The 12,530-nt window shown below is 32.2% G+C and overlaps 3 protein-coding genes across 3 annotated transcripts in view; all 3 read right to left on the bottom strand.

Annotated features, from left to right (window-relative positions):
• Window positions 1-836: 836 nt before the first annotated feature.
• On the bottom strand, window positions 837-5,103 carry LOC107476992 (uncharacterized). Its single transcript, XM_016096961.2, has 14 exons — window positions 4,573-5,103; window positions 4,262-4,438; window positions 3,937-4,061; window positions 3,714-3,849; window positions 3,314-3,463; window positions 3,153-3,206; window positions 2,930-3,025; window positions 2,794-2,853; window positions 2,542-2,616; window positions 2,382-2,435; window positions 1,993-2,094; window positions 1,684-1,899; window positions 1,413-1,520; window positions 837-1,190 (listed from the first exon to the last, which is right to left on the bottom strand). Exons 1-14 carry the CDS (start codon window positions 4,993-4,995, stop codon window positions 1,047-1,049), a joined length of 1,920 nt encoding a protein of 639 aa, XP_015952447.1. The 5' UTR covers window positions 4,996-5,103; the 3' UTR covers window positions 837-1,046.
• Window positions 5,104-6,392: 1,289 nt separating this feature from the next.
• On the bottom strand, window positions 6,393-9,019 carry LOC107477157 (UDP-glycosyltransferase 86A1-like). Its single transcript, XM_016097123.3, has 2 exons — window positions 8,402-9,019; window positions 6,393-7,414 (listed from the first exon to the last, which is right to left on the bottom strand). Exons 1-2 carry the CDS (start codon window positions 8,943-8,945, stop codon window positions 6,507-6,509), a joined length of 1,452 nt encoding a protein of 483 aa, XP_015952609.1. The 5' UTR covers window positions 8,946-9,019; the 3' UTR covers window positions 6,393-6,506.
• A 935-nt stretch (window positions 9,020-9,954) lies between these two features.
• The window catches only part of LOC107477108 (UDP-glycosyltransferase 86A1-like), a 7,116-nt gene continuing 4,540 nt past the window's right edge, over window positions 9,955-12,530 (bottom strand). Inside the window, exon 2 of the mRNA XM_016097072.3 lies at window positions 9,955-10,932. Within this exon, the coding sequence (XP_015952558.2) occupies window positions 10,007-10,932 (926 nt within the window). The 3' untranslated portion in view covers window positions 9,955-10,006. The remainder of the gene's footprint in view (window positions 10,933-12,530) is intronic.

Below are 12,530 nucleotides of genomic sequence, written 5' to 3'. Positions count from 1 at the left end.
GCTAATGTTGTTTTCTTATTGTAATATGTAAATTTTGAATATTTTATCAATTGAAATTGTTATTATTAGTTGATAAATTGTTAATATGTGTATAATAAATTGAGTAAGGATGCAAGATTAATGGGAATCAGATGAATATAAAATTTGTGATATACGTGATAAAAAATTGGCTTAAATGGACAAAATTATGAATTTTTTTGTGTTTTTAGAAAAAAATTCTTTTTAGTGATTTTTTAAAAGATAAAAATAATTTTATATTTAAATATTTTGTGCAAAAATATTTTATTCTCTGTTTGATATGATAATATAAAAATATTTTTATTTATTTATAATATTAAAGTTAAAATATTTTTTTAAGTCATTTTTAAAAATTTTAAAAATATTTTAAAAGTTTTTTTAATTTTTATTGTTAAAATTTTATCAAATATATTAAAAAATTATTAAAAAATATTTTTATTTAACAATTTAATTACAATCAAATAAATTTTGGCTCATCATTTCATTGTAAGCTAACTATGTAAGCTAACTACAGGGCACATGACATAAGTCATAAGCTAGTCCACATCATCACACCGTAGTGGACATTATGGACTTCTTCCATACCTATGAACTTGACAATGAAAAAACAGGTTAACGGTCCACCATGCACTCATTTATCTCATTTTCACAACATTCCTCTCTCCCATAATCTCATCCCTTTATATATTTTATATTATATCTTAATGGTTCACAGGCATGGCACACTGAACCTCCAATATAGTACAATGCCTCACCTGAAATGCATCCGTTTAGTTTAAAACCTCTAGACAGGGATTGGGTTGTGGGTGTTTACTCCATGTCCAAAACCTAATTGTTTATTTAAGCTCACGAAATTATTATGCAACGTAAACAACACTATGAATTTAAAAATGCTCTCAAACAAATCAAAATTGGCTATAAAGAATGGGAAGCTCAGAGTAGGGGTATGGTGTGATTGAAAAGCTAAGCAAGGTTCTTTGGCTGAACAAAAAATGAAATAACATTAGGAAATGTATAAGTCATCATATTCACGCTTTCCTTCCTCGGAACTGTTTCCCTGCACGCTGATTCTTTTTCTTCTTCTCTAGGTGAGATTTTGCAATCTTTTCTTTCTTTGCAACCACTGGCATTTTCTTCTTGCATTCCTTCTGACGGTTGCTGAGTCCACCCGTCTGTTTGAAATGAACAATACAAACAAAACTTGGTTGAATGCAATCAAAATCATTTAACATCAATTTTTTCCTTTTAAACTTTCCAAATTCACACATAACCTGGATAGTTTATTCTTTCTTTAAAAAAAGTTATGGAATCAACTACCAAGTTTAAGATTGGTTAAAATTCATTGCATTTTAGAAGTCCAAAAAAAAATTTACAAGAATGAACTGCTAACATACCTTTTTCTGATTTGCAGCTTTTCTAGGAAGGTATTTTCCTCTATCCTCCCTTCCTGCTTTAGCCAATGCAGACCTTTCTTCCTTGCTCCGCCTTCGCTTTACATGAACCTAGAAGGTGCATGAATAATTTCAATCGGAGGGTAGTATGAAATTTAAAAAAAACCACCACATAAACACCATCTCATTTAGTTATAGTTGTGTTTTTCTCTTTTTGCATAGATTGCAGATAGATATCATCCAGATACCAATTTAGACAACCTAAAGTACTTACTTCAAACACCGCGCTGTCTACTCGCTTCAAACTTAGTTGATCAGAATTTGGAACTTGGAAATCAGCAAACTTTCGTTTCTTTGCTGAGTAGTTCTTTCTTCTATTCGTACCTACACTTTCATCATCACCAGAAGTGTGCACATCATCATCATCTTCCTGTTCGGAAACTTCAATATGCCAGCCTCGATCTTTCTTAACTAACAGTGAAGGGTTAAGCTGCAAAACCAACATTATGAATTAAATTGTGTAGACATATGGTACCTTGCTTACCAACATGCACAAAAAGAAAGGAGCAAAGAGGATAATCACCTCCCTGAATAAGCCAATCAGAGATCGAGCTGCTACTGAAACTGCCTTCTCACGATATTTTTTATACAAAGCAAGGTCTCGTAGTAAGTCTTCATTCATTAACTACATTCGAAAATCCATAATAAAGGAGGAACTTAACAATGCACAGGACATTGGTAATAGAAGTTGAAGAGTAAAGGGGGCATTCTCCAATTCCAAGGTCAAAGTATGCAACAATCCAGCTAAACGAGTTATTACTGTGAAACTAAAAATGAAGGGGCACGTGTAGGAATTGAATCCAAGGCCAATTAGCCAACACTATATGATTCCCACTAGTTAAGCCAATGCTCATTGCTAGTAAAGTTATTAAAATGCATATATGCACAAATAGGAGGATTATGAAGTAGTACCAATGGCATCCGCATGCATATTTCCCTGACTGCAGTTAGTCCAACAGTGATAGCCTTAAAATATCAATGAGATTCATAAAAATATCAAAGTTCAGTGCCCGGACCACGGAAATAAAAATATCTACTAATATTAAACATTAAGCAAACCAAAAAGGACCACCTCAGGACGAGCGCGACCATGTATAAACTCAGTTACTATTTGCTTGAACAAGGGCTGAACATCATTAGGAGGAACCTGGATTCAGATACAGCTCATGTGAGATAGATAGGATATAAAATAACATAAGGGAACAACCTAGAATAAATGATAAACCTACAGAATAATCAAATTCTGATTTGGAAAAAAAAAAGAAAGAATAAGAAGAGACGAATCAAAACAGTTTGATTAAGAAAAATCACAAGCATACTGTACCTTGTCATGGCAAGCCTGGACCACTGCAGCAAACAAATTCGCAATGTCCAGTTGACGGGGCTGATCACATAGTGAGAAGGGTCACACTTCGGTACATACAACATACCAAATTTCACCAAATTTTCAAATACAATACCTGAATATATTTCTGAAGAAATGGATAGAAGTCTGACAAAATTAACCGGTGAACCCCAACAGTTCGAGCAATCAATTTCAACATCATCATCTTAACCTAACATATTAATTGTCAAAACCAGTAAATATATAATCTTGCATAACCATAACACAAAGAAAAGTTATATATGATCAGTTACAACGTTAAAGAAAGCTTTTTTTTCCCTTTTAATTAGAATATGCACCTTAAATATTTCATTACATTTGCGACAACATGACAATAGCTTCTCAGCAAAACCCTGCACAGGGCATGTGCAATAGTGTTCTTGATCAAACAAACCAAAATCCAAATCCAAACGCTCTCTTATCTCTTATATCTACAATGACGAAACAAAATTTTATGAACCTGTGCATCATTCAGATGGTTAAGTGGTGAATAATAACTGTTATTGTTCCTCTCAGTCGACAGGCGTTGCTTTCTTTTCATCCTGCGCATGACACGTTCTAGTTTGGCTTTCTTTTTCTTTTTGCTAGCTGCTGTTCCTTGGTGGTGTGCCTGAAATTTGTAATAATGACCATAAATTATAAATTATAGAAAGTGCCAAGTTCAGCAATTACTTTTAGAAACAAGCTTCAATTTGCATGCAACTATGCATGTACAAAGGCACCTAACAATCGTATCTCCAACATTTTCCTATCAACTTACCTATACAGTTTTCTAGTATGCTTCAGAAACATGTATATGAAAGTAGCCAATTAAACAAATAAAATAAAAAAAATGCACTGATGCTATCAATCAACCTCACCTTATAAATTGTCTCCTTACTAAGGATGACTTGAGGGGATTCCTTGGTTTCATCTTCGATATCTGACTCATCACTGTCGCTATCATTTTCAATCTTCTCATAATCTAGTAGAAGCAATAAAGCTGCTCTCATGATCCTAATAACACCAAAAACTATCTTTAAGCCAAGATCATAATTTCAAAACAGTCACCCAACCACAAGATATAAAGGGGAAAATAAAAACCTCGATGCTGGATGGAAACAAGCAGTGCAAATTGCATTAGCTGTTCTCTCGTCAAACCAATATTTTTTTCTGTGAAGTTCACACAGTGTGACCAATGCTGTCTTAGCCCGCACTTCATCTTCTTCCTTTTGAAAAAACGACAAAGACAAAGACACAAACATTCATTCAAATTGTTCAACAAGCATAATCAAGCTAGGAAACCACAAAGCTAGCATAACCAAAAGGTTCAACTCCCATTAAATGAGACCTGCAGCATTGAAAACAAGACATTTTGCAGACCACAAAGCTAGCATAACCAAAAGGTTCAACTCCCATTAAATGAGACCTGCAGCATTGAAAACAAGACATTTTGCAGAGCACGGTTCTTCGCTTCGTTCTTATGCTTCTGGTTCATGCGTTTAATACTGTGAATGACGTGATCAAATGCCAGCTTCTTCAACGTCCTGTCACCTAAGGTTTGAAGCTCCATGAACAACGACAGAGTTTCACCAATATCAAGAATCTGCCAAAATTCAAATGAAAAAATCACTACAACATCACATTTTTTAGAATTTAAACAGTTCCATTGTTTCCGTATCTTGTAGTCAACTGACTCTAACTCGAATCAGATTAGTTGCGAAATTCGAAAATTGAAACCTTCCGATTGACGAGGAGAATTAAAGCTTGGGCGAGGCGGCAACGGAGACCCGACGGGAGATGGCGAGCGGCGCAACGGATCAAAGTGGCGAGTTTTGCGGGGAAATTGGCGAGGTGTTCCGGGTAGAGAGGGGTGACGTGTGCGAGGAGCATTGCCCTATCGCCGAGGTATTTGCCGACGGTGGGATCACTGCCGATGCCGGTGATGGGGGCGAAGTTCATGGCAGCTTTCTGCTCGAAGACCTCAAGGGAGGAATTGAACTGTCCCTGGAGGTCGTCGAGTTCCGATAAGTAACTCTCCGGGTCGCATTTCATCTTCGATTGGAGTGTTGAAAGGCTCAGCTTCTCGGATCTCCGACCAAACGATAGGAAATGCTCCGCCACAGGCGCAGCGGAGGAGGCGCCGTGGCCGTGAGAAGACATATGGAAAGGATTGGCGGTTGGAGGAGTTGGTTCGGTGTTTGTTTTCTACTTTTCTGTAAATGAGGAACAATGAGTTTCAAACTCCCAGTAAAACCGTGAAACGGTGAAACCCTAATATAATGATTTTTTTTTTTAACCTACCGTATCTTTTCGTTCTCGTGTGTTTTAGTAGACAAATGAGTTGACACCTGACTAATTTAAACTCATTTTGAAATTTACTTTTAAATCATGCTAGCTAGTCAAGTTTGTTTCAGAGACATCAGTCCATAATTTATTGGACTATAAACAAGCCCATAAAAAAATGCATTCAAAATAAAAAAATAACTATTTTATATTCTAAAGACACTTTTTGTTTTTTTGCATTAACAAAAGTATTCCTGAAAAATAAAACTAGCCATACACTACTTTCGTGGGTCTTGACACCCCCATACGACTATACCATCGCTAAAGCAAAAGATTATATGACGTTCAGGCAGTCTCATTTTAGAGACTACAACTAGAATTAGAAGAAAGAAATTTAATATGGTGTTCATACCCAGACAATGAAATTAAAATTTCAATCTTATGAAACAAAATTTTAATCGTTTTAGTATTTTAGAAAATTAAAACACAAAAAAAATTAAAATTTTTAAAAATAAAGACAACAATTTTAACAACACTTTTTTTTAAATTATATATATTTTAATAAATATTTTTATTTTATATGCATATTTATCTTAAACTAAACAATATACGAAGATATAACTCAATTTTATATATTTTATACTAAACATAATACAAAAACTTAATTTTGTCTCAATTTCAATCTCTTTTCCAAATACAAACATACTTTAAGAGGATAATAATAGAAATGATAAAGTATGTTTTTTTTCTTTCCAACGTTTTTTAAAATTTTTTAAATTATGTCTAACGTTTAATTTAATTTAATTTTATCCTTAATATTTTAATGAGTTTCAATTCTACTTTGAATGGCTTAGGCTTAAAATTAAAATTTTAATTAAGAATAAAATTGAAAGAAAAGATTGATTAATTATTAACTGTTAAAAAATTGACGACAATGATAGAATTGAAATTTATTAAAACGTTAAAAATAAAATTGAATTAAATTAAATGTTAGAGGTAATTTTAAAAAATTTCAAAAACATTAGGCAAAAAACATACTTTATTCTAATAGAAATTTTTTAAATTTTTAATGCATTTAATGTATTAAATATGTAAAAATATTTATTTTTATAATGACTTTTAATAAAAAAAATTGTTTTATTCTTAAAATGTGTTATCATGGCACATGTTAGCAACCTCTATAAAAAAAAAAATCATTTGATATTCAATTATTAATCATAATATTGATATATCAATAAAATATTAAATTTATCACGTAAAAATTATCTGAACGCATGAATTTAATTAAAAGATAACATAAAATTATTTATATTATAAGTATATTAAAATTAAACTAAAAAATATACTAATACATAATTGGTTAATTATTTAAGAAAATTGATCAAAGCTCATTGGCCATGGGATTTGGTATTTAGATCTATGATGAAGTATTCCATATTTTTCTCTGAAGATCCACTAGGGCTCAATGCATCTTCCAATTTTTTCTTGATCTCTTTGCCTGTAGTCTTTAGTTGGTCTCCTAAAGGTCCGCCCATCAAACGGCTAACATTTTTCGAGACTTCCTCCTTTGTAATCACCGTTCGATCACTTAAATTAATCCCAACCTTCCAATAATCCACCACTTGTTTTCTATTGGTAAACTGATCAGACATCAAAGGAAAACACAACAATGGAACCTCACACCAAATGGCTTCTAATATAGAATTCCAACCACAATGAGTCAAAAATCCTCCAATAGCAGGGTGGGCCAAGACTTGGGTTTGACTACACCAAGGTATTACCATCCCACGGTCACGAATCGCCTTCCGAAATCCGACGGGCAGCGGATCAACCTTGACCGAGCCCACAATATTGGGCCTAAGCACCCAAACAAAACTCACATTGCTAAGCAAAAGCCCATTTGCAATTTCCTCAAGTACCCTTCTTGTCATGTGGGCTAGGCTACCAAAAGAAGCATACAAGACCGAACCACGAGGCTTGGAATTGAGCCATTGGGTGCAGTCTGACTCGGACCATAGGCTAGTGGCCATGGTGGTATTGGTGAACCCAGGTGCAAAAATCGGCCCAATTGCGTAGAATGGCTTAAAAGTTTGTAATGCAGCTATGACTGTCGGCTCTAGCTCTTGAACTGTGTTACATAGCACAAAATCTGCACCTTTAGCATCAATGAAGGAAGCAGAAATTAATTGGTGGAACATTGTAGATGTGTCTTTTGATTCTTGATGATATGATGTTAGGTCCTTTGGATCAATTGTTTCCACCCCAGGTAAGTAGTCAATGGAATCTTTCCTCATGTCTGAAGAAAACAAAAAGTACCTTTTTTTTTTCTTAAAATGGTCAAATACTTTTTCAATATAAAGAAATGATTAATAATACACGTAAAGAATTGGCAATAATGCACCATGTGAACTGAGAACTGTTCATATAAATTAAAGGAATGAAGTTAACAAACATGGTTACAAAGAGACAAAACAAAAAATAGAAAAGATGCATGTGAAAAGTGGTAAAGACAAATAGATTACGACCTCGCTATGTAAGGGCGTATTGTACTCTAAGTTTATGTGGTGTTATATGTTTCCTTAGCTTTTTGAACTTATATATTTATACTGATGATGCTACGTGCACATTAAAATTAATCATAAAAATATGAATATAAAATATATATTGAAATATAAATATACCTTTAAAATAAATTAAACTACATATATTTATATATAAATATATTGATAGTTGATTTTAGTGACTAATTTTAATATACGAATAATATTTTTATATTTATACATATACATATATAAAATAAGAGAATACCAACATATAATAAATACTATGTACAAGAGAAAAAAATCTAAGAGGTTAATATTTTTTAATTAATATGTAAATAACAAACTTTTTTAAACCAATATATTGTGTCTATTTTTACTAAAATATTGTTGGAGAAAAGGATTGAAACTAATTTCTTAAAGCCACAATCAGTCAATGTCTCTATTTATTTTTTCAAATTTCTCTTTCTTTTCTTTAATATTTTTTTATCAATTATTTTATTAACTAATTGTTAGTTAAAGAAAAAAAATTTGAAAGAACAAAAACGATGTAATCATTCATATATTTTTATGTATCATCTCAGGCTTTTGAAAGAACAAAAAAACCATGACAATCATCATCATCAACGCAGCATAAATAGAGCAGTTTTTTATTATATATATTCAATATGACGAATTAAAATATGCTAAGGAAATTAAAAAAAAAAATAAAGTATGATGAATGATTTTACTTAGTTAATTACCCTTGCAAGCAAAGTGACGATTCTTTGCAAGAAGATCGGAATGATAGTAGAGACTATAAACCAAAGCAGGTTCTGTCCAGAACGACACATAAGCAAGGCCAAACTTCTTAGCTATGGCAGATGGCCAAACAAAGAACGTGTCTGCAACCAAGCAACTCACTGGGGGCACTGAATTCTTCACCACATTCTCCACCAGTTCCTCAGCGTGTGCTGATTGCACGTGCAACATTGCCGCATGGAACTGGTGGAGGTTGCCAAATCTGTCGTGGCTCACGGGCAGACCGTCAGACACGGTAGTGTACCGAATGTCCAGTCCTGATTCCCGTGCAGCCGCGAACATATTTTTTTCTTCTTTGTAACTGGTAGTAGACGAAGAAGAATTGGATTTTGTGATTTGGTAGTGGATGTAGTGTGAGTTGACAAAGGTGACGACGAAACCCCGGGATGCGAGCTTGATGGCGAGGTTGGCCGCCGGGATGACGTGGCCTTGGAGTGGATAGGCGAAGAGTAGGGCATGGTGATGAGGACCTTGGTGTGTTGCCATGGAAAGAAAATGGCTATTGTTACTTTGGTTTGTTTTAGTGTTTTTTGAATTTTGATGAGACTTTAGTTAGGAAGGAGTTTATTATTAGGCATATGATATGTATCATGATGCTGGCTATATATTGAGTATTTTGGTTAGTAATTAAACTACATGTTATTTTAATCTTGCTAAAAAAATATGTACATTTTATAAATAAAATAAAAAAATTAAACATTTTGTAAAAAAAATAATATTATTTATATCATGATTTAAAATTAAATAAGTGGTCTATTCTTAATGGATTCCGTATAAGTTGTCTAAATCTAAAGAGATTAATCCAAAAGACATACGGATTAATCTATCCGATCTACTTGAAATATATACGGTATTATGACTCATCTTCTGACCCAACTTTATGCAGTTAAAAAGGCTTTTTAATTGTATACTAACGTGCATGTCTACAAAATCAGCCCGCCCACTATTTAAAATGTGGGATAACTAATTCTCTAAACAACTATAAGTGGAAAAAATTTTAGAGTAATAATCAAGTCATCACCCTCTTTTATAAATATCATGTCACATTATTTCTCAATAATTCTTCTTAAAATTTATTAAAATTCTTACTACCCTAAGTATTGAAATTTTGTGTAGGTATCCCACTCCCCATTTCAAAACTAATGTAAAACTATTTTAGATACATTCACTATCATCTTTGATCTCAATACTTAAGAGCCAATTACTTATATACACCTCGAAACAAGTACCATATTTTGTTTATATAAAATAGAATAAAGATAAAAAATATATATCATTACGTAACATCATTTGTTTTTACAACAATATAATACGTCAATATTAAACAAGAATAGTTTTATTATAAATATATTAAATGTACAAAAAAAAATAGATATTAAATCACTCATCATCACTAATAGTTTTATTGAGCACACATAATATTTTTTATTAACACTTTAACTTTATAAAACAAAACTAGAAAGAAGCTAAGTAAATAATACAACAATTTGGTGCTTTTGAATTATTTAATAGCCAAGAACAAGATGCATGGAAGCACTTTGAACAAATTAATCGGTGGAAGCACTTGGAATGTTGGCTTTGGCATTCAACTCCTTGACAAAGCATTCCATATTCTTCTCACAAGATCCACCAGGACCCAACGCATACTCCAAATTCTTCTTGATGCCTCCCATTGTGGCCTTCAATTGATTCCTTATTTTTTCATCCATGAAACGGTTGACATTCTTCAACACCTCTTCTTTAGTGACAACCATTTGATTATCAATCAAATTAATCCCAATCTTCCAATCATCAACCACTAATTTTCGATTAGTGAATTGATCAGTCAATAGAGGAAAACACAATAACGGAACCTCACACCAAATACTTTCTAATATAGAATTCCAACCACAATGAGTCAAAAACCCTCCAATAGCAGGGTGAGTCAACACTTGGGTTTGACTACACCAATGTATGATCATCCCACGGCCACGAACTGCCTCTTCAAATCCAACGGGCAGCGGATCAACATCGTTCGAGCTCACAATATCGGGCCGAAGCACCCAAACAAAGCTCACATTACAAAGCAAAAGCCCATTTGCAATTTCCCAAAGGGCCCTTTTTGTGATGTGGGCATAGCTACCAAAAGATGCATACAAAACCGAACCATGAGGCTTGGAGTTGAGCCATTGGGTGCAGTCAGACTCGGACCATAAGCTAGTTGCCACGGTGGCATTATTGGTGAAGCCACGTGGAAAAATGGGTCCAATAGCGTAGAATGGTTTATAAGATTGTAGGGCTTCTATGACTTGTGGCTCTAGCTCTTGCACCGTGTTGCATAGAACAAAATCTGCACCTCTAACATCATTGAAGGCTGCAAAAATTAATTGGTGCAGCCATGTGGTTGCATCATCATCTTGAAGATATGACGTTAGATCTTTTGGTTCAATTGTTTTTACTCCAGGTATGTAATCAATTGGGTCTTTCCTATTATCTGGACAAAAATACAGAAGTAATATATATGAATTAGGTAATCAATAAATTTATTTTTATTTTATTTTTATATTTAAATTAATATTAGTTATTTTTTTTCATACTAAAAGTGTTCATTTCTATTTCTTTATGTGGATAAATTAATATCACAATAAAATTTTTTAATCGATTATATATAACATGTAATAATAATATAATATGAATATACAACTCAATATTCTTGCATGTGCATAGAATATTGGAGACAGGACAGAAGTGTCCTTGAGATGAAAGTGAAAGATTAACCAAATGCCACGTTTCAAATTTTCAATGGTGTGTAATTGTGCAAGAATAAAAAAACTATAAAAAAATAATTTTTAGTTAATTAACATCTATTAGAGTCTAAGATTTAGTATTTAGAATTTAGAATTTAAAATTAATAAGTTTATTATATGTATGATCTAAAATAAACAAAATATTTTAAAATTTTAATTTAAATTAACCAAAAAATATTGAGTTTCTAACATCACTCAAAATAAACCTTGCTGTGAACGTGTATGCCAGTTCAAGGGAAACAGAATGTGGAAAAGAATAAAGCTAATAAGTAATAATAAAGTGAACTAAATGGTTTTAGAGTAAAGATAGAGATACGCGTTTAGATTGGTGTATAAAAATATTTTAAAAAATATGAAGAAGAAGTAAATGTGTATGAAATTTTAAAGTTAAATGGATAATAAAAAAATAATAATATAAGTATATAAAAATCAAATAAAAATTCATCAAAAGCACAAATATAATTTTCTATATTTTAATTAAGATAACGATTTATTTTGAGTATGTCTCCGACAAATCAATCATTACATAAAATGTATGTTAAAAAGTATTTACGTTTTTAATTTATTTCAAATCTATCTTTTATTGTATCCAACTAATTTTGAGGGTAATTTACATATTTAAATAAAATGTATGAATCTTTTATTCAAATGTGCAAAATAGATAGTTGTTACGTACTTATGTAAATTTTGTTATTATGTAAACCGTGGGAGGAGCTAACCACGGTTTTTTATTTGTACATAAACCGTGGCTGGTATGGACAGTTTACGTGTTGGATGAAAATGAGCATAAACCATGAGAGCCTACCACGGTTTATGATTGCATGTAAATCTTCATAAAACTTTGCTACCAACAACGGTTTATGAAGGAGTGGGAATTGACATAAACCCTTGTAGCTTACAACGGTTTATGAGGAGTAAACATCTATATATATGTGGGTGAGATTCAAGCTGCATGAGAGAGATCATTATCATAATGGCAAGTGAGGAAGAGAATGTTCTTATCCTATTGCTAAATTTTAATTTTCTACTTTAAATAAAAAATTAAATTTTATAATTTAAGAAAGTAAAAATTTAAAAAATAAAAATTAATCTTTTAAAATTTTTAATTTTTTTAAAAATATTTTTTATTTTTTATTCACCGGATAATAATACACTCGGACTGTTGATTTTTTGTTGTTGTTGGACTTGTTCACAAATTAAGAATAAACTAGTGTATAAACCCGTGCTCAGCACGGGAAAATTTATAAAAGTAAGAAAAAAAATTTATATGCTTCGATACTTAAAA

Source organism: Arachis duranensis, chromosome 3 (genome assembly GCF_000817695.3).
Source record: "Arachis duranensis cultivar V14167 chromosome 3, aradu.V14167.gnm2.J7QH, whole genome shotgun sequence".
NCBI classification, from domain to species: domain Eukaryota; kingdom Viridiplantae; phylum Streptophyta; class Magnoliopsida; order Fabales; family Fabaceae; genus Arachis; species Arachis duranensis.
This window is presented reverse-complemented; position numbering and strand designations above follow the sequence as displayed.

Excerpts from the sequence above, each read along its gene's own strand:
- LOC107477157 (XM_016097123.3), bottom strand. The coding sequence starts at position 8,945 with ATGGCAACACACCAAGGTCCTCATCACCATGCCCTACTCTTCGCCTAT. Across the intron at positions 7,415-8,401 it reads TCGTCACTTTGCTTGCAAGG|ACATGAGGAAAGATTCCATT; the intron begins GTAATTAACTAA and ends TGTTTTCTTCAG.
- LOC107476992 (XM_016096961.2), bottom strand. The coding sequence starts at position 4,995 with ATGTCTTCTCACGGCCACGGCGCCTCCTCCGCTGCGCCTGTGGCGGAG. Across the intron at positions 4,062-4,261 it reads TCTTGTTTTCAATGCTGCAG|GAAGAAGATGAAGTGCGGGC; the intron begins GTCTCATTTAAT and ends TTTTTTCAAAAG. Across the intron at positions 1,191-1,412 it reads AAGCTGCAAATCAGAAAAAG|ACGGGTGGACTCAGCAACCG; the intron begins GTATGTTAGCAG and ends CATTTCAAACAG.